This window comes from Talaromyces stipitatus, genomic scaffold (genome assembly GCF_000003125.1).
Source record: "Talaromyces stipitatus ATCC 10500 scf_1105507295555 genomic scaffold, whole genome shotgun sequence".
NCBI classification, from domain to species: Eukaryota; Fungi; Ascomycota; class Eurotiomycetes; order Eurotiales; family Trichocomaceae; genus Talaromyces; species Talaromyces stipitatus.
The window spans coordinates 2,547,807-2,565,747 of record NW_002990116.1 but is presented as its reverse complement, the minus strand read 5'-3'; the positions used below and the strand labels follow the sequence as shown (position 1 = coordinate 2,565,747).

General features: G+C 44.6%; 5 protein-coding genes across 5 annotated transcripts; 4 read left to right on the top strand and 1 right to left on the bottom strand.

Annotated features, from left to right (window-relative positions):
- Window positions 1-267: 267 nt before the first annotated feature.
- TSTA_120480 (uncharacterized protein) lies at window positions 268-3,682 on the top strand (the record flags this gene model as incomplete). The annotated part of the gene is made up of 6 exons (XM_002482247.1): window positions 268-576; window positions 640-712; window positions 780-2,645; window positions 2,708-2,784; window positions 2,844-3,047; window positions 3,118-3,682. The coding sequence occupies 6 exons, from the start codon at window positions 268-270 to the stop codon at window positions 3,619-3,621; spliced, it is 3,033 nt and encodes a 1,010-aa protein (XP_002482292.1). The 3' UTR covers window positions 3,622-3,682.
- A 3,235-nt stretch (window positions 3,683-6,917) lies between these two features.
- Window positions 6,918-7,349, top strand: TSTA_120470 (uncharacterized protein; the record flags this gene model as incomplete). The annotated part of the gene is made up of 3 exons (XM_002482246.1): window positions 6,918-6,978; window positions 7,047-7,106; window positions 7,174-7,349. 3 exons carry the CDS (start codon window positions 6,918-6,920, stop codon window positions 7,347-7,349), a joined length of 297 nt encoding a protein of 98 aa, XP_002482291.1.
- Window positions 7,350-9,749: 2,400 nt separating this feature from the next.
- Window positions 9,750-12,246, top strand: TSTA_120460 (queuine tRNA-ribosyltransferase). Its single transcript, XM_002482245.1, has 8 exons — window positions 9,750-9,999; window positions 10,074-10,324; window positions 10,402-10,485; window positions 10,549-10,869; window positions 10,934-10,991; window positions 11,049-11,126; window positions 11,188-11,375; window positions 11,438-12,246. The coding sequence occupies exons 1-8, from the start codon at window positions 9,919-9,921 to the stop codon at window positions 11,622-11,624; spliced, it is 1,248 nt and encodes a 415-aa protein (XP_002482290.1). The 5' UTR covers window positions 9,750-9,918; the 3' UTR covers window positions 11,625-12,246.
- On the bottom strand, window positions 11,462-14,056 carry TSTA_120450 (mitochondrial ATPase (Afg1), putative). The gene is made up of 4 exons (XM_002482244.1): window positions 13,434-14,056; window positions 12,923-13,379; window positions 12,355-12,871; window positions 11,462-12,291 (listed from the first exon to the last, which is right to left on the bottom strand). The coding sequence occupies exons 1-4, from the start codon at window positions 13,786-13,788 to the stop codon at window positions 11,938-11,940; spliced, it is 1,683 nt and encodes a 560-aa protein (XP_002482289.1). The 5' UTR covers window positions 13,789-14,056; the 3' UTR covers window positions 11,462-11,937.
- Window positions 14,057-14,353: 297 nt separating this feature from the next.
- TSTA_120440 (uncharacterized protein) lies at window positions 14,354-15,891 on the top strand (the record flags this gene model as incomplete). The annotated part of the gene is made up of 3 exons (XM_002482243.1): window positions 14,354-14,424; window positions 14,520-14,902; window positions 15,017-15,891. 3 exons carry the CDS (start codon window positions 14,354-14,356, stop codon window positions 15,889-15,891), a joined length of 1,329 nt encoding a protein of 442 aa, XP_002482288.1.
- Between the last annotated feature and the right edge of the window lie 2,050 nt (window positions 15,892-17,941).

The window sequence follows — 17,941 nt, the reverse complement described above, 5'->3', positions numbered from 1 at the left end:
TCAAAGGGCATGATAGCAGTCGTTATGGACGATTCAGCTATTCGGTCTGTTTACCGGATGATTGGTGGAATATGACTAGATGCAATTCGGAGAAATCCGGCCTATGAAGTTGCTATCAGGAGCTGCTCATGATAAAATATCATCACGGTCAGCTTTCACAACTGCCGATAACCTTGGAAATTTATAGTTTGATAGTTCCTCGCCAAATTTCTGAGCTAACCCCGGAGAGGACTTATCTGAAGAATCAGCTTAACTATCGTCAGAACGATGTCTTCATACAGAATAGGCGTCGATGTGGGCGGCACAAACACCGATTGTGCTATAATCGATGTGACAGCTACCGACGACACATCACGAGGAGTCTGCGCATCTTGCAAAACACCAACCACACCAGATGTGACCTCCGGAATTTATACAGCCATTATCAATGTATTGGCCAAGTCACAGGTCAATCGAAATGATGTTCAAAGTGTCGCTATTGGCACAACGCACTTTGTCAATGCTGTTGTAGAGGCTGATCCTCGGCGACTCAGCAAAGTCGCCGTGGTCAGACTGTGTGGCCCATTCACGAGAGCCGTAAGTTTTCATGGCTTCCTTTTACACTGGATAGAAAATAGGTTGTTGACGAGTAATTGAAAGATTCCTCCTTTCAGCGACTTTCCTCCACAACTACGAGAGATCATGGAGGGACCGATATTCTATCTTGATGGCGGTAAGAAAATAGTGTTTGAATGTTTCCAGCGCATGAAACAAAGGAAGCTGACTGTCCATTCCAATAGGTCTTGAAATAGATGGACGGGAGATCTCCACCATCTCTCCCAAGCAGATCCAAGACGCTGTTGCCGAAATCAAAAAGGCCGGCATTTCCACTGTAGCCCTCGTCGGCGTGTTTTCTCCCCTAGACCACCAAGGAATCCAGGAGGAAGCTTGCAAGAAGATGATGCTTGAACTAGATCCGTCTTTGTCGGTCGTGTGCTCATCTAAGATTGGAAATGTTGGACTCCTAGAGCGCGAGAACGCGACGATCCTGAATGCATCCATTCTGAATCTTGCCCGGAAGACTGTCCGTGCCTTCTGTAAAGCCATAAGTGATCTTCAACTGCATTGCCCCTTGTTCTTAACACAAAACGATGGCACTCTCACAGACGCAGCTACCGCAGCCGACCTGCCGATCAAAACATTTGCCAGTGGACCGACAAACAGCTTGACGGGAGCTGCATACCTTGCAAATCTGAATCGAGGGGCGAACAGTGATATTGCTGCAGATACTCAGATTCTGGTCATGGATATTGGTGGAACTACAACTGACGTTTGCGCTCTACTGCCGTCAGGATTCCCACGAAAAGCGCCAAATTTTGTTGAGGTCGGTGGCGTCAGGACGGCGTTCTCTATCCCCGAGGTCCTCTCCGTAGGTTTAGGCGGGGGCAGTCTCGTCCGAGTAGATGAAACCCTGGATACTGTTGCTGTTGGACCTGACTCCGTTGGTCACTGTCTTGGAAGCGACGCTTTGGTATTCGGAGGTGTTCAAATGACATCCACGGATATTGTAGTCGCTAGTGGCAAAGCAGACATTGGTGATGTGTCCAAGGTGAAGCATATTCCTGATTCGGTGCTTGCAAAAGCACAGGCGAAGATTAAGAGAATATTGGAACGCACCATTGACGATATGAAAATTTCCGATCTGCCTGTGACTCTTCTCCTGGTGGGTGGTGGCTCCATCGTTTGCACGGAATCTCTGAACGGTGTAGCCAAGTGTATTATCCCGCCTCACCATGATTCTGCTAATGCGGTTGGAGCGGCAATCGCAAAGGTTTCTGGGGAGGTAGATGTCATTGAGATATTGGAGAATCGAGACGAAAGAGCCGTGGTGGAAGCGGCCAAGCAGCAAGCTATCCAGGCCGCTATTGCGCGCGGAGCTGACAAGGGTGATACCAAAGTCGTCGAGGTGGAGAAGATTCCGCTACAATATGTAACAAACAAGGCGATAAGGTTAGTTGTCAAGGCTGTGGGGAAACTCAGCACGTCGAAATTTGAGGGGAACTTAGCATCAGACCAACCGGCCGAGATAGACTGGATGTCGAAGGATGATGAGCAAGTATCCGAGCAGGAAACGAGTGGTGATTCAGCATCAGCAACACCGAAAGATGCGACTTTGCCGTCTTCCACGAAACATATTACCTCTGTCCACTTTGACTCTTACGCACCGGAAGTGGTGAACAATGTATGGTATCTATCTACCACTGATCTGGAATTTATCGCTACTGGAACTGGAGTCTTGGGGACAGGCGGAGGGGGACCGTCGTATTTGCAATATCTTCAGTGCCTCCATTGGCTGCAATCTCCCGAATCTAAAGGACGTATGAGAGTCGTGGCTCCCGAATATATGAAAGACAGCGATGTGTGCGTGTTCGGATCCTGGTATGGTGCACCGAGCGTCTCAAGTGAAAGACTCCCAGCCGGAACAGAGATCATGACAGCCATTGATTACTCAGTTCAATTATCGAAGCACTCGCATTTTGAAGCAGTGATTGCAGATGAGATTGGTGGTGGAAATGGCATGTCGACATTTCCAACTTCCAGCTTCTACGACATCCCAGTTATTGATGGCGATTTGATGGGGCGTGCGTATCCCACAATGGAGCATGGTGAGTCTTTCAGGTCCGAATAACGCACGATATGCGGTTATCGAGCTAACTCTAATGCGTAGGGACGCCATACGTCTATGGGCATCCCATAACTCCTTGCGTTTTAGCAGATGCTAAGCAGAATGTCGGTGTTGTGATGGTCAGTTTTTTTCCTACCAGATATTGTGTGACAGGGTACCTACTGACATCGTTGCACAGAATGCTGAATCTAACACGAGGGTGGAAGGAATGTTAAGATCTCAATGTGTGAATCTCGGTCTCAAAGCTGCCGTCGCCGCTGTTCCTTTAAGCTGCGATATCATCAAGCAATATTGCATTCCAAACACTGTGTCCCAAGCATGGTATATCGGACGAGCTGTTCATCAAGCACGAAGGAACAAGACTAATATCGTAAAGTCGATAGTACGTCTATTCTCTCCTCTCCTATCCGTTTCGTTTTTATTTTAACGTGCTAACAAATTCTCTCCCACAGTTTGATACCTCACCTGGAAACCTATTATACAGCGGCAAAATCACTGATGTTAAAAGAGATGTCAGTCGCGGATACACCATGGGTCAATGTACCATTGAGCCCTTGACCGACGACGAAATGGAAGATCCCAACAATACCCGCTCAGCGAACAAAGAAAAAGAGAAGCGCTGCATAGTACTTCCGTTTCAGAACGAGTTTCTATATGCAGCATACGTCGACGACGTAGTAAGTGCAGACGACCCATCAAAGCACGACGTAATCTGTACGGTGCCAGATCTCATTTCCGTATTAGGAGCGGATGGAGAAGCCATTGGATCTCAGGAATTGCGGTATGGTCTCAAAGTGGATGTGATTGCTATGGCAGCGCATCCACTATGGACGGGGGATGAGAGAGGTTTGAGAATTGGAGGGCCTGAGGGTTTTGGGCTGGATATGGAGTTTAAAGGTCTCGGCCCTTATCAGAAACCGAGGAGTGTGATTGAAGAGTTCAATAAGAGTGAATAGGTATAGGCTTCACCTATCGATATAGATTGAGTAGAATCAGAAATTTTATCTATCCTATACACTGGGCATGCTTTTTCTAGCTTTTTTCATTCTAACTTTCGTGAGAATGCTCAACGAATTACACTGCCGTCTCATGCGTCCCACTGCTCGCTTGTGTAGCCGAAGGCACAAAGATCAGAGTCTGGTGCCCCAATATTATCCAAAGCTGGGCTAGAAATGACTTCCTTTGTCTGATTCAGTAACTTGTATGCTTTCCTTGGAGCGTGGTGTTGAAAGCTTTTGAGTACTTTCAATTATCTTTTTGGAAGTGTCCAATCCTGACTTGTTGTCTCAGCTTATGGTTTGGTCCGGAACGGCTGTATCTCCCATTGACAATCTATCATCATTGGTCTCTGTCCTCGGATTTTAGCCCATGGACCCAATTGCGTTGGCCATGTTTCTCGCTGCTGCAGGGCCTTGACCAGTTCGTGTACCTGCTTAATAGTGATCCTTTTGCATGTAATGTCATAGTATATGATTTGACAATTGACTACACCATCTTACCATCCCGTCCGATAACCTATCAACCAAGTCTAGTAACAGGAGGTAGTATTATAGATTAGCAAGAAGAAACATCACAGAGACTTTATCCCTTCATGTTTGGTCTCAGTGGCGTGGCGATCTAGCAGTTGTTGATCGCATGTGAAGGATCAATTACAAATGTGAAAAACCCTAGGTAAGAGTTGAACTCCTACCCAGTCAGTTACTGCACGGTTGATAGTAATTGTCTCCATTCATGTGTCACGGAATATTCGATCATGTTGTATTACTTATTATTGGATCATTTACGCTAAGCAATTGTCTCTTCTCTGGTGCTGGTCAAATAAAGTTAGGGTTTGGGCGAAAGAGGTAAAACCTCCCCGAAAAAGGAAGGTTCCGGTTTTGGTAATTTTCTGCCCTTGTTTCTTTTCTCTTCACTTTGTAGGCAATCAGAAATTAGAATTAATACATGAGGCATAGTCATGTCTTCTATCGCCTTACATATCTGTTTATTGATGTATTACTCGACGAGAAAGGAGAAAAGAATAAAATCAAGAAACAATTCCCTATCAATCAATGGACCTCACGGATGCAGGCATGAATGCCCAAAATAATGCGATGGTGGTGCTACGTCGAAGAACCATCGGCAAAATAGATGGGAAAATACAATAGCAAAGCAGCGAATCATTAACGTTTTAAGTTCCTTTTAAACGAAAAATAAAAGACAAAAGGTTGCTAGCTTCCCCCCTTAGCTGGTATTGACTCTCTTTACCTTCTGCATAAATGCCCCATGTTTACTGTTAGGTATGGTACATATGTCCATGGATGTATTGTGTGTGGTTATTGAAGAATGTGCTAGCTGGGTAGTTAGCTTGTTCATATTCACAACTAGAACGCACATTTATCAAGAAGAAGTGTAACCGAGTACATGATTGGACGCTGTTGTTGCATTTTATTTTTTCCATGGGAGCCGAGTAATGGCCATTCTCGTTCTCCGGCCAAAATTTGGTATAGACGCCCATGGTAATGATGACAGTTCATTTTCAATAACCATGGCTTTATTGTTTAGTCTGTACAGAGTACCACCTCTTGTTGTCTCGCCAAGCTGCCTATGTAGGTTATTACTTGGTTGTTCATGTAGCTAGCTAGCTATTGTCCACTAACCATTCTTCTTCAGTGTATGGGTTCCATGGATCGAGTTGATGTGCTGGCAGCCGAAGCCTACGTACAGTGTGGTACACTAATCCAGTTCTCCATATATTAAATTCTCCTATCGTCTTGCTCAAAATCCTGATCTACTATACCCCTTTAGTTTTCTATAATCGAGTTATCCGGGTATACGTACATACCGAGGAGCCCAACTGACCGGACAACGGAATGTTCAATAAGGCGTCATCAGGGAGATTCCTTTAAGGTCAGAATGTATTGTTAAGTATCCGTTAAATGATAATTTTCTTTGAACTACCCAAAACCGATTCCTCAGTCGCGTTCCGGAGAAAACTCCGGCTTTAGGCTTTCATAAGAGGTTCGTCTGTTTCTTGCCCCGTTTTTGGCTCTTGAAGATTATCCACTTTCATAACTAGCTGATCGATATTCTGCATGTCAAATCAGATAACCAGTCTGCTAGAACCACGTTCAGTGATTTGACAGCTATCGCAGAAAATAACCAGAAAATTGGTAGGGTACTTACTTATTGGACCCTTTTTTTTCTTGTCTCTCCTTTTCCTTTCTTCTCAGCCTATCAATTTACCCCCTAATCCATGGATCCTCTCCCCTCTACGGATCTTCCTTGTGGTCGCGAACATCATGGTCTCCTATTTTTTGCTTTTTCCTTGTCTTGTGTTCTTTTATCCTTGATGAATGCACTTCTTACCCCTACAGCTCAACATCCCTACCGATCGATCATGGGCCCCGGCTCGTGCATAATGTAAAATGTCGACTGGATCACGGGCGGAGGATATGATAAACATTCTTCTGTAAATGGTCGGGCTACTTACCTAGGTACCTAATGTGCGACGGGCCGTCCCCTACCTGCAGCCTCTTTTCCTATGATCCGCATACTCCTTTTCTTTAATGTTCTTATGTGTTACAAAAACGAAGCAACCCTAGCCATACTAACCGAGTGGATGAGAACATTTGGAGGGGTATCGATCTCTGGTTGTCACTTTTGCTCGCACATTTCTTTTCGTCAATATTTCATTTCCTTCCCTCACACACACATTTTTGACCCTACTGTTGTCTATTCTAAATGGGGAGCTACTTGGCTTCATACATATTTTTCCCTTTTATTCATGCATACTGGTCCCTTCTTTCTCCGCCGACTTGTACATGAAGAGGGGCAAACGTCCGATGTTATCCATCTGCAAACCATCAAATACATACATACTACACGCAACCTTCTCAGTTCTTCTGATGATATGTCTATGGCATTTAATATGAGCTTTCCCTCCTGTCACTCGTTTGTGTAGGATAACTTTTTTTTTATTCTTCATCCCTACTCCTATTAGATCCAACTCTCCCATTCAGAGAAATCCACTACTACCTACAAGTTGCCGTCTTGCCTCTGTCTATCCGCCCCGAAGCGACACAACCTTTTTCTGTATTGCTATCTATTGAGTTTGGCATTCAGACACGTCGACTACCTTTCCGTCTTTCACAAAAGGGTCGACCTGTCACCAATCGGATCGAACTTATTAGGAAAGAAACACTGTTGATCTTGTTCTCTTCTGGGGTCACTTCCGCTTTTCAACGTTCTCTCCTATACCCAAGCAGACAAAATGTCTACCCCGGCTGCTGGTGCTCAGGGAACAATGCCTAACTGGCAAAAGATGTTGGGGGGTTCGCATTAATTTACTTCATCTCTTTGCTTCTGAACGTTGCGTGATATTGATTCTTCATTTATCTAGAATATTGCACGAAAAACGCATTGACAGCTCCGGAGTTTCATATCGTGTCGGATCGACGAGGTACCACCTTCAATCTTCCTCTCCTTGTGCTTGAAGACATATCGTTGACTTTTTATTTCTCTTCCAGGAGGCAGAACTGCATGGTCCGCAACCGTCAATGTAGGAGGCCGGAATTTCGCTGCTCGGTACTGGTACGACGGTCAATACCTTAACAATGCCAAAGAAGATGCTGCCGAGGTCGCAATAAGGCAACTGGATCCTCAACCATTCGTTCCTCAGACAAACTATTCGGGTCAATTCTAAGCGACTTTGATGTCGAACGATCATACAATAACGATAAGATGAGACTGTTTCCCTGTTGCCTCTCGTAGGGTAGGGCAACAATCTTTTTAGAATCGTCTTGACGCTTACGCTTACAAGATGACTTGTACTGATATTATGCTTTGGGATACAACACTCGAACGCGAATAATGTGCTGGGTTTTGGATTCCGGATGCGAAAAGTCTGCACCGGACGGACAGGCTGAACGATCTTTTCCGCACCTCTCTCTAATTCTGTTTATTCTCTTGACGACAGCGAATCCCTAGTGTTTTCTATGATGGTCAGCACCTGAAAACGATCCGTTTCCACAATGGACATTTTTCCGAGACCGTTTCCTCTGTACAATTTCTCTTGTTCCCGCCTCTCTCGCCGAACTATCTATACATACGCACAAAACAACAACTGGAGCACTGATCTTCTAGTACGAAGTTACGATATGAATTTTTTTAATCTTTTATGGGAAATTGAAGGGATGCACTTATGGGAATTCCGGCCCAGGAGTTTATTTCTTGTTACTTTTCTGAATGACAGATTATGACATGGCTTATTTCCTTCCGTTCTCTTGGCGAAATGAGATTTATCATGGACCTACTGAAATTGAATATACCATGATCTTCCACGCTTCGTTGGCAAAAAAAAACCGAGGACAAAAAAATTCAAATCGACAAGGTTTCGGAATATTGCGGGGATTGTGATATTCCCACACTTGTTGGCTTGTCCTGTCGGCACAAGGAATCTAGAAGGTCTACCAAAATAATACCTGCTACGTAGCTTACTGATGTCAAGTGGTGCCTGTTCCGAAGGACGGGTCACCGTGGGTAGTACTGCGTAGTCCTTAATGGAATTAAAATTTTTTTTCTCTCTTGTTGTCCCTTGGGTAGCGATATTTTAGCTAAATTTTTCCATGCATGCACAGTTGTACGGGCCGCTTTGCATAGCACTAAGGGCTAAAGCACGTTAGTTCCAACTTAGCCCTAAGAACTACCATGTATGATTATGAAGCAGTTGACTTTCCTATCGTTCTGACGTATGACACTACTACATGTGGAGTTTGCAGTTTAACGAGAAATGTAGGTGGAGAGAGGGGCAAGGCTGTGACGTCGCACAAATGATTTTAAGAAATAGATGTTGTTCTTCAAGCGCTTCCTCTCTCTTCACGGTGACCTCGGTCCTTCTGATTAGATCAAAATATGTGATGGAATCACTATCACACACCTGTTGTTACATTCTCTAGAGCAGGAATCACTCTTGACACTTGGTCCTTCAGGGAGGGGGACATGAAATGATCCGGTGGAGACTCGGCCAGACCGAATGACAAATGAAAAAAAATCGCAGGGTCGGGTATTTCAACAAATTTAAGTCGTAATTGGACAAACTACATTGCAGCGTACAATTGAGTCGACTTTCTCACTAGATCTTGGTATATAGTAGTTGATTGTACAGTTAAGGGATGTAGTAAAAAGAAGGATTTTCATTTCCCGTTTTCCCGCCCTTCCGAACCAGTAGATCGCGACGGGCCGATGGCCTGAACAGCCGAACCATACTTTTTTAGACGATACTCAGGTATGATTGGCCCATTGTTTGTGATGACATGTGACAAACGAACACGGCCTTCATATTGCCGATAAGCTGTAAAGTTCGTAAATCCGGTGGTCGATGGACACGATCACTGCTGCCACTAGCTGAGGCGCAAGCTCGATCGGTTGCATCTCATGTACAACGCACAATAAGACAAGAAAAGTGAGGCTGGTTCGGATCAATTGAACTACGTACTGTAGGTAAGCGACTAATGTATGTGACAAAAGGTGCAGCTTACTACTATTCAGTAGCATCAACCCTAGATCGGTGGCGTAGTCTCGCTACCTTTCCGTGACGAATCTGCCTGCATGCTATTATTAATTTTCCAATAAGAATTCTTACGTATAAGTCCAAGACTTGAATCGTAACTTGGCACATGTAGCACGTACATGATACATGATATCACGCCGGATGCTTTCGTGCCACTGTCAGTTTTCGACCCCTGTCAAGCGATGATAATCGATTCAAATCATATTTCTTACTCGATAGAGAATTGTAATCGAGTCTACAGCTTCGAGGCCCACTAGTAACAACAGGTTTGCATTTCTTTTCTGGAAGTCCGAATGGTATAGACACAGTCCTCCTACGTGCTAAAGAATCGCGATAAGATCGTCTCTCAAACTGCCAGCGGTCGTTGGATTTAATCTCCGATCTGTGAAGAAAATCATCCAGGGCTAGAACCTAGTGCCGAGGCATTGGTGTGTTATTACGTAAGCGTAGTGACTAAGACAGGCGTACAAACATGTCAAACACCGCAAAAAGTTTCAGTTGGTAGTTTCAGTGCGGAGTTTGAATCCCCTCATTGCATCACAACATCAAAGAATCACAGCTACATACTGAAAGCAATATCATCTGGTCACGCATTTCTTTGAATTTTTTTATTTGCGATATTTAAGAAAACATTATCAGATCAATTCGATTGCGGGTCCTGACTGCAGCTGCAGTCGTTCCCCGCGGAATTCGAGCTGTGACAATGTCGACAGCTACTTCTTCTACATTCACTCCTAAGTCAATGCCCTCTGCATTGACATTCGATTTGCATGCGAAATGCTCTGTAGGTTTTGCGCTCTCTTTTTTTTTTCATAGCTCATTTCTAATAATCATTACTTACCTTGTTTCTTCCCCTAGACCACTAAAGCCCGAGCGAGTACGTTACACCTGCCTCATGGCTCTGTTCCTCTTCCTATCTTCATGCCTGTGGCTACTCAGGCCTCCCTCAAAGGCTTGACGTATGATCAATTGAAAGAGACTGGTTGCATGCTTTGCTTGAATAATACATATCATTTGGGCTTGAAGCCAGGCCAGGAGGTGTTGGATCTTGTTGGTGGAGCACATAAATTGCAGGGTTGGGATAGGAATATATTGACGGATAGTGGTGGGTGAGTTTCCCAAAGAATAGCCCATCAATGTCGAAATAGTCTGCCTTTGGAACGCCAACTGATTCTAACTTTTGTAGGTTCCAGATGGTCTCCTTGTTGAAGCTGGCCACTGTCACGGAAGAAGGTGTGAGGTTTCTGAGTCCTCATGATGGCACACCGATGTACGATCTCCCTGACAATATAATGGACAGCGGATATTTTCCATCTGACTGCGACATGCTTAGGCTTCTCACTCCCGAACATTCCATATCACTCCAAAACTCGATCGGCTCCGACATAATAATGCAACTCGACGACGTTATCGTGACCACATCACCCGATCGCGCAAGAATGCAAGAAGCCATGGAACGGTCTGTACGATGGCTTGATCGCTGTATCGATGCGCATAGGTATCCCGAACGACAAAATCTGTTCTGCATTATCCAGGGCGGCCTTGACCTTGAATTAAGACGGAAATGCTGCGAGGAAATGGTTGCGCGAGATACGCCAGGAATTGCTATCGGTGGGTTATCTGGTGGAGAGGCGAAAGCTGAGTACTGTAAAGTGTGAGTCCATCTCGCCTTCTGTCTTTTGTTTTATCTAGAGACCACTAACGGAACATGCTTAAAGAGTCGACACTTGTACCGGGTTGCTTCCAGATAACAAGCCTAGATATGTGATGGGAGTGGTGAGATTATTATTCCACAGTTTTGGAATATCTCCTCTAACGATATACTATCAACAGGGATACCCAGAAGATCTCGTCGTCTCCGTCGCTTTGGGCGCAGATATGTTTGACTGCGTATGGCCGACACGAACAGCAGTACGTCCCACCATTTTCTGCCTACAAATATTCTCCCTACTTAACACTTTCAAAATGACAGAGATTCGGCGCTGCCATCACCCCGAACGGCGTCCTCAATCTCCGCAACACTACATACGCAAATGACTTTTCGCCAATTCAAGAAGGTTGCAAATGCCCCTGCTGTCGACCAAAATCCGAGGGCGGGCTAGGCATCACAAAAGCATGGTGTCACCATCTAGCTGCAAAGGAGACTGTCGGCGCACATCTGTACGTTGGTTCCACCTTTTCCCCTTCTCTCTCCTCCTGTTCTAACAAGAGATAATCACTAGCATCACGATGCATAACGTCCAATATCAACTATCGCTCATGGCTTCAATCAGACAAGCTATCATAGAAGATCGATATCCGGGATTTATTCGAAAGTTTTTTGATGATTATTATGGCACACGATTCAAGGCGCCGGAGTGGGCAGTTGATGCTTTGAGGGGAGTTAATGTTGATCTTTTCGCGGAATGATTATTTACTCCTTTCATGCCTAGGCCGGTGCCATGTTAAATAGGTACAATAGATATAACTTTCGAGGTTATATTGAGTTTATTCTGCCGTACATGAATGGGTGGCTTTGGCGATGAGTTCGTTCCATCTATCACAAAATATTATTATACTTAGATCTGAATTATCAGGGTATATTCACTGAGATAATCTATTTACCATATATGTCTATGTAATCTCGCTAAACCACATTGGAAAGATAACAGAACCACCATCGCTCGCGTGACATAAAACAATCAAACATATAAACAAACTTGAGAGAAAAGAATGATGTATACTACATACTATCCTCACTCCACCTACTCCTCGTCTTGTTATACGCATCCCGATCCTCTAGCCCATCAACCGCATTCATACCAACACCCATCCCACGCTCAACCCAGTGCTTACTACCCATCTCAGTGAGTCGTGACAAGGCACGCGCAAAAGCGAATCGTTCTTCGTCACCGCTGAATATGGATGTGGATTTGAGTGCAGCCATTGAGAGGCCGAGGTCGTCCATTAGTTGACGCATATCTGATGGCAGGATCTCATGACCATCGGCAGATGAGTCGTCGATTGAGGTTTTGATCTCGGCTTCGGACATGAAGAGGTTTTGTAGAGGGACTGCTGATGTGAGGACAAGTTTTGCCTGTTTTCCATATCAGTTAGTTAGATGAAGCTAGATTATTTAGTGCAGGGCAGAAGAACGTACCTTGCTTTCGTAGACAGCGTCAATAAAAGTAATAAATCGTCTAGCCCAGTCACGCTCTCGAATGGTCATTCCGGGAACATCAGTCACAATGAATGCATCATAATGTCGGACTAGCTCGAGATAATCAGCCGCCCCAGAGGCTCGACCGATAAGTTCTTGGAACGTGAACTTGGCTGCTCGCCCACTTGCTGCGGGGACCGGAATCTGGCGACCCCAGACTTCATGAGTTGCTGGATGTGGGGGATCGTTCACCGGATCTCCAAGATATTCAAACCATTTCTGGGCGTGCTGTTCAGCTGCTTTGTCTAATGGATGATGGTAAACGCCGGAAGGAGGTCGCGGGATTTTGCGGTAATCGGTTTCCGAGTTCAAATTGAGTACTTCGAGTTCCCTTTTGAGTAGCTTTATACATGGAATGAAATGTTCCCTCTGGATACCATTTTTGTACAGATCATCAGGATGTCTGTTTGAAGTAGTTACCATAACCACGCCATGAGACATCAAGAGCTCCAGGAATCTGTCCTCATTAGCCGAGAAACACAAATAGCCAATACGCCGAAAGGCTCACCTTCGCAGAATCATAGCGTCTGCTATATCGGTACACTGAAACTCATCAAAACACAATACATTAGCGATCTCTGCAATATCCGCGGCAACCATGGGCAGCGCATCGAACTCGCGACCTCGAGCTTTCTTAATAGCATGAAGGTCTTTGTGCACTCCCTGCATGAAATTATGGAAATGTATCCGCTTCTTCCTCTTGATATTTGGAGGTATCGTGTCGTAAAATAGATCCATGAGCATAGTTTTTCCGCAGCCAACATCTCCATACATATAAAGTCCCTTTGGTAGATTTTCTGGACGCGGGCGCGGAACATCTGAACGAGCAGCACCTCGTTTGAAAAGAGAGCTCAAAAAAGATGATTTCTTGTCCTCCTGAAGGTCGTCTGGAGAAGGGTGAACGATTGGAGGTGGTGTATACGACTTTAGCATATCATGAAGACATTGGAGGTGGTTGATGATACCTAGGTCGCAGGTTAACAGATCTCAGTTTACAAACTCGTTGACCACCAATATACTTCGTTGATGGGGATCATCTCTTAATAAGTCTGCCTTGACCCTCCTCTCGTATTCGTGGATTGGACCTCCAACTCCATCTTGCTGTGGCGTTGAGGTTGCGTGCGCAGTCGCCAAGGAACGTATGGAGTATGGTGTATAAAGCACAGGTATTCTACATGACTTATTCAGCACGAACGAACTGTGTGATACCGCTCGCGACGATTCGTATCGTGATATTGTCAGTGCTCGGTTTACTGAATGGACTTTGCTTGAAGTTGGCCGACATATTGGCGAAACGGTTTGCGCCCGACTAGCTGTTGCTCTTGGGAATGAATGTACATATTTCGCACATGCTGTAACCGAATTTTTGTTCATTTTTTTTTCCCGTCAAATATGCAGTTTCACCTCACAAACACAATCAGTATGTTTAGTAAAAATCCAAATGAATGGCTCTTCGAGGATAATGAACGGGCCGCGGAAGACCTCCGGTTATTCGATTTCGCGGTGGCGGGGACGATACAGGACAAAGGTGTTTGTCACTGTGTATGGCTGTATGTAAAGATATATTTTAAATGAGTGAGTAACTTCTTCGAAGCAAAGAAAGAACTATGTACAAGTCTGCACGTCGAAGATGGTTGTTTCTGGAGGAAAGCTTCTTTTAATTCTGTTCCACCTTCGGAGATATTCGAGAATAGCCGTAAGCCGCCATTCCTTTTCTAGACTAGCGCGAAGAATATCTAATCGAGACACAATTCTTTATCAGACAGTTCAGACCTCAGCCTCCACGAACCAGAACCAAATTATTTATTGTCGATGATGTGGCGGAGAACTCTCACACCTAGGTGGTGTGCCAGCTGGCACTCCTTCACTATATATTCTCCCATTTATTATTCATTTTCTGTACAAATACACATTTATCAAATAAGTCTATACCATCAGGATGCTGGGGACATTACCGCCTGAGACTATTCGCCTTATTGTTGAGAGTCTTGACCAGATCGATATCATAGTGTTTTGAATCTGGCATGCACCAGCAAGTATTGCCTTTTTCTTATTGTTACCATCTTATATCGGACTTTGAAGTTCTCACTGAAGAAAGATATTAGTGCCAAACTTGCATATGATGTGCAGCATTATTACCGACTGCTGCAGCGTGCAAATGGCTTTTGGGTTGTACATCGTCTAATCATCGAGGACCACTTCACGGTCTGGTACCATATTCGCTACAAAGATCCTAATGGCGGTTTCGATCAAACACAACCGTGGCGTCGGCCCGGACTACCTCTTCAGGAGAACAGAGGTCCTGACGAGGATATCCTTGAGCATTACCTGGGAAAAGTGTGCCGCTCGCATGGACGTTGGAGATACCTAACGCCTCTTAAGACGGCACATCAACAAAATCATTTGTGGGAACCTTTAGCGGAATTTATTCAACAATTAAGCTGTCTCGAGTCCTTATTTTTTGCGAGTGACGGCCAGTTTCCCCCATGTTTGCTCCATAGCCTCCATCGTTTCCGATCTCGATGCAAGCTTTTCTTAGCCAATTTTCATTTATCGAGTTTGACTCCCTAGGGTATTACGGACGGATACGAACTCGATGTAGTGAGGTCTCCATGTCTTTTTGATGTTGAACCGGAGTCGACCTATAATGTACCGGGGAGTATAAGTTTCTCTGAAGTTCTGAACTTTCTTGGCACTGAAATAATGCCTAATATGAGGTTGTTGTCTATGCGTCAATTAGGCACTACATCCATCGATAGCTTTTTATCATTGCGTCCGCCCTGGGAAGGCTTCCAGACCAATCCTCTTGGTACTTCGATGAAAAATTTTACGATAATGAACTGGTGGCCAACGAGAAGCCAGATTAAGAGCTTGAAGGAAGCCATCGATTTATCCTTACTAAAAGTGCTCAAGCTTAAGATTGCTTTGCCAGTGGAAGCACTTAAATACCTGGCAGAAGAATGTGAATTCTCTTCACTTACTGGACTGGAGCTTGTTTTCACTGCATTTCATGATAAACTCTATCAAGCTGGGAATTCATTCTTGACTCGTCCACCGGCCCTATTAGTTCTCATACTACGTGTGTGGGCCCCAATACTGCGTATTGGCCGGGTTTGCCAGCTGCATGGATTGAAACTGCGACAACTATTTCTCTCAACAATTCTGTTGAAACCAGTATCTTTGCACAATCTGCGTTGGATAACCGACAACTGCCCCTACCTGGAGGAGTTGACCATCTCCACCTCCCGTACTATGGGTGATGCAAATGAATGCGCCCATTATAAAGCACTTGGGTCATTACCACGACTACGGCGTTTGACTCTGTCCCTAGATGCTTCTTCTATCCAGGGGAGACAAATTGAACTACCTCTTTCCAAAGCAGAAATGTACCCAACGATGGTTGGTAACCCTTCTTTCAATCAGTTTGATCAACACTGCGCCGAAAACTATTTTCCAGGTTTTCAACTCACACGTTAAGTCCCTGTGTGGTCATATCAGGGATGCTTTTATCAACGTGGCATTAGATTCTGATCTCGCCCTTGGCATTTGGGACATAATTTCCTTGGAGAGAAAGAATCTTTCTATGAATGTAACGCTAAGTTGAATTTATCTGTGCTGCCCCTGGAATTCATGAAGGTAAGCACTCATAATGCAGGTCGTTTCTACCCAGCCCAGAAGCCATGGAGTCTAGGTGCTCATGATTTGCACAATGTGCTTCAAAGCATACATCGCACAATTTGTGTGGAACTGACAATTGGACAAAATGGAATGCCTGAAGTCAAAGCAAAATAACATATTCTGAATAACCGGCCCAACCAGGCCTCTTTGCGGGAGCCACATATGAAATTTTTGCTGGAGAAAATTCATCGACGGCTTTGGCCTCATAAATTTCATGGTTGGGAGAAAGATTGGTATCGCTTTCCACTTGCTGCGCCTGTTGAGGAGGAGATAGACTGGAGGGACGTCGACACAGCATCTTTTATTTCGATATGTTATAAATAGATTCTCGATCTTGATAATATGCCTGAAACTGTAGGATCCTCCTTTCTTCACACCAGTAAACACATAAAATGAAAATCATGTCTGATTGGAAAGAAAGAACTTTTTGGGTACATGCGATGCTTGTGACTGCTCTCCTGTTCATCAGCCTACTTGACGATTGTTGTCATCTACTCTTCACATACACACATGTGACCAGGTGACACTATCCCAAAACAAACCTCCATCTTATGTCTCTTTTATCAGTCACTCAAGCTCACTAGCACTCTACTGTAAATCCTAAATACTCTCAAAGAAACATCACCATGAGACTCAGTTCACATCTCACTTTTGATGGAAGGCAATATGCCTGCACCCTCTGTGGCTCATATGGCTTCTCGACTCTAGGCCAAGTCCACAACCATTGCAGACAATGGCACGACTGGTGCGAAAAATGCAGTCGAGTCTTTATCTCAGCTGCTGCCAGAACAGACCATTTTCATTTCTCCAGCTCCCATAATTACTGTGAGAGATGTGATTTGGATTTTGAGACCTACGAACAACTAGAAAATCACGACGTGGATAATCATCACTACTATCCATACTGCATCTCTTTTTTCAGATCTGAGAAATAGCTTGAGGATCACGATATCGAGTACCATAACCTGTGTCCAGAATGTGGAACGTACTTCGACTTGCAGACGGAGCTTGACGAACATGATGTTAAATACCACGACCTCTGTCTCACATGCGGTGAATGTTTCCAAGCTGAGCACAACTTGCAATTCGTAATTCCTCCCAACTTCTTTCACGGCCATGTCACTAACCGTATAATAGCACCAACAAACCCACGACCCTCGAGATCTACTATGCTACAGCTCACCACACGGCTGCAATCGAATATTCAGAACATTCTCCGGTATGCTCGAACATCTAGAATCTGACGTTGCTTCTCCGGATATTGCGAGACTCATATTACCTACGTCGCCCATGAATTCGCACTAAAAGAACAGTACATTGATCGCGAGTGGGTCGACGATCAGTGGATGTACAATTACAGGCGTCCCAGCTATGACAGGCGGTTTCGAAGACTTTCAGCGCTTTATCAGCATGTTGAATGTATTGAGCATTGCGCGCATCTTGTTGAGGGTACGGATTGCATGGTTGGGCTGGAGAAGTACATTGCTGAAAGGCTGGGGGGACTATGGCCATCCGTTTAATGGGCTTCTCAATACTACAGGTCCAGGAAGGATTTAAGTAGGGTTTTGTGCTAATTGAATACGATACAATAGCCTAGAGAAAGGAGAAGCTAGCCTTGCAATGTTATGGAGTTCTCACGATAAAGGGGGGTTGTTATTCCAATTCCTGTAAAGAATGTTTTAAGATCCATAGACAATTCCAATCTACTTACTCCGAATACAATTAAATGGAAAATTCAGAAGTTAGACTTGCTTATATACCAAACTCGATCGTACTTCATACCATTTGGCTATTCCTTCGGATACCTACGCTCTGCAAAATCAAAAGACTACCTAGATTGCACAGATCC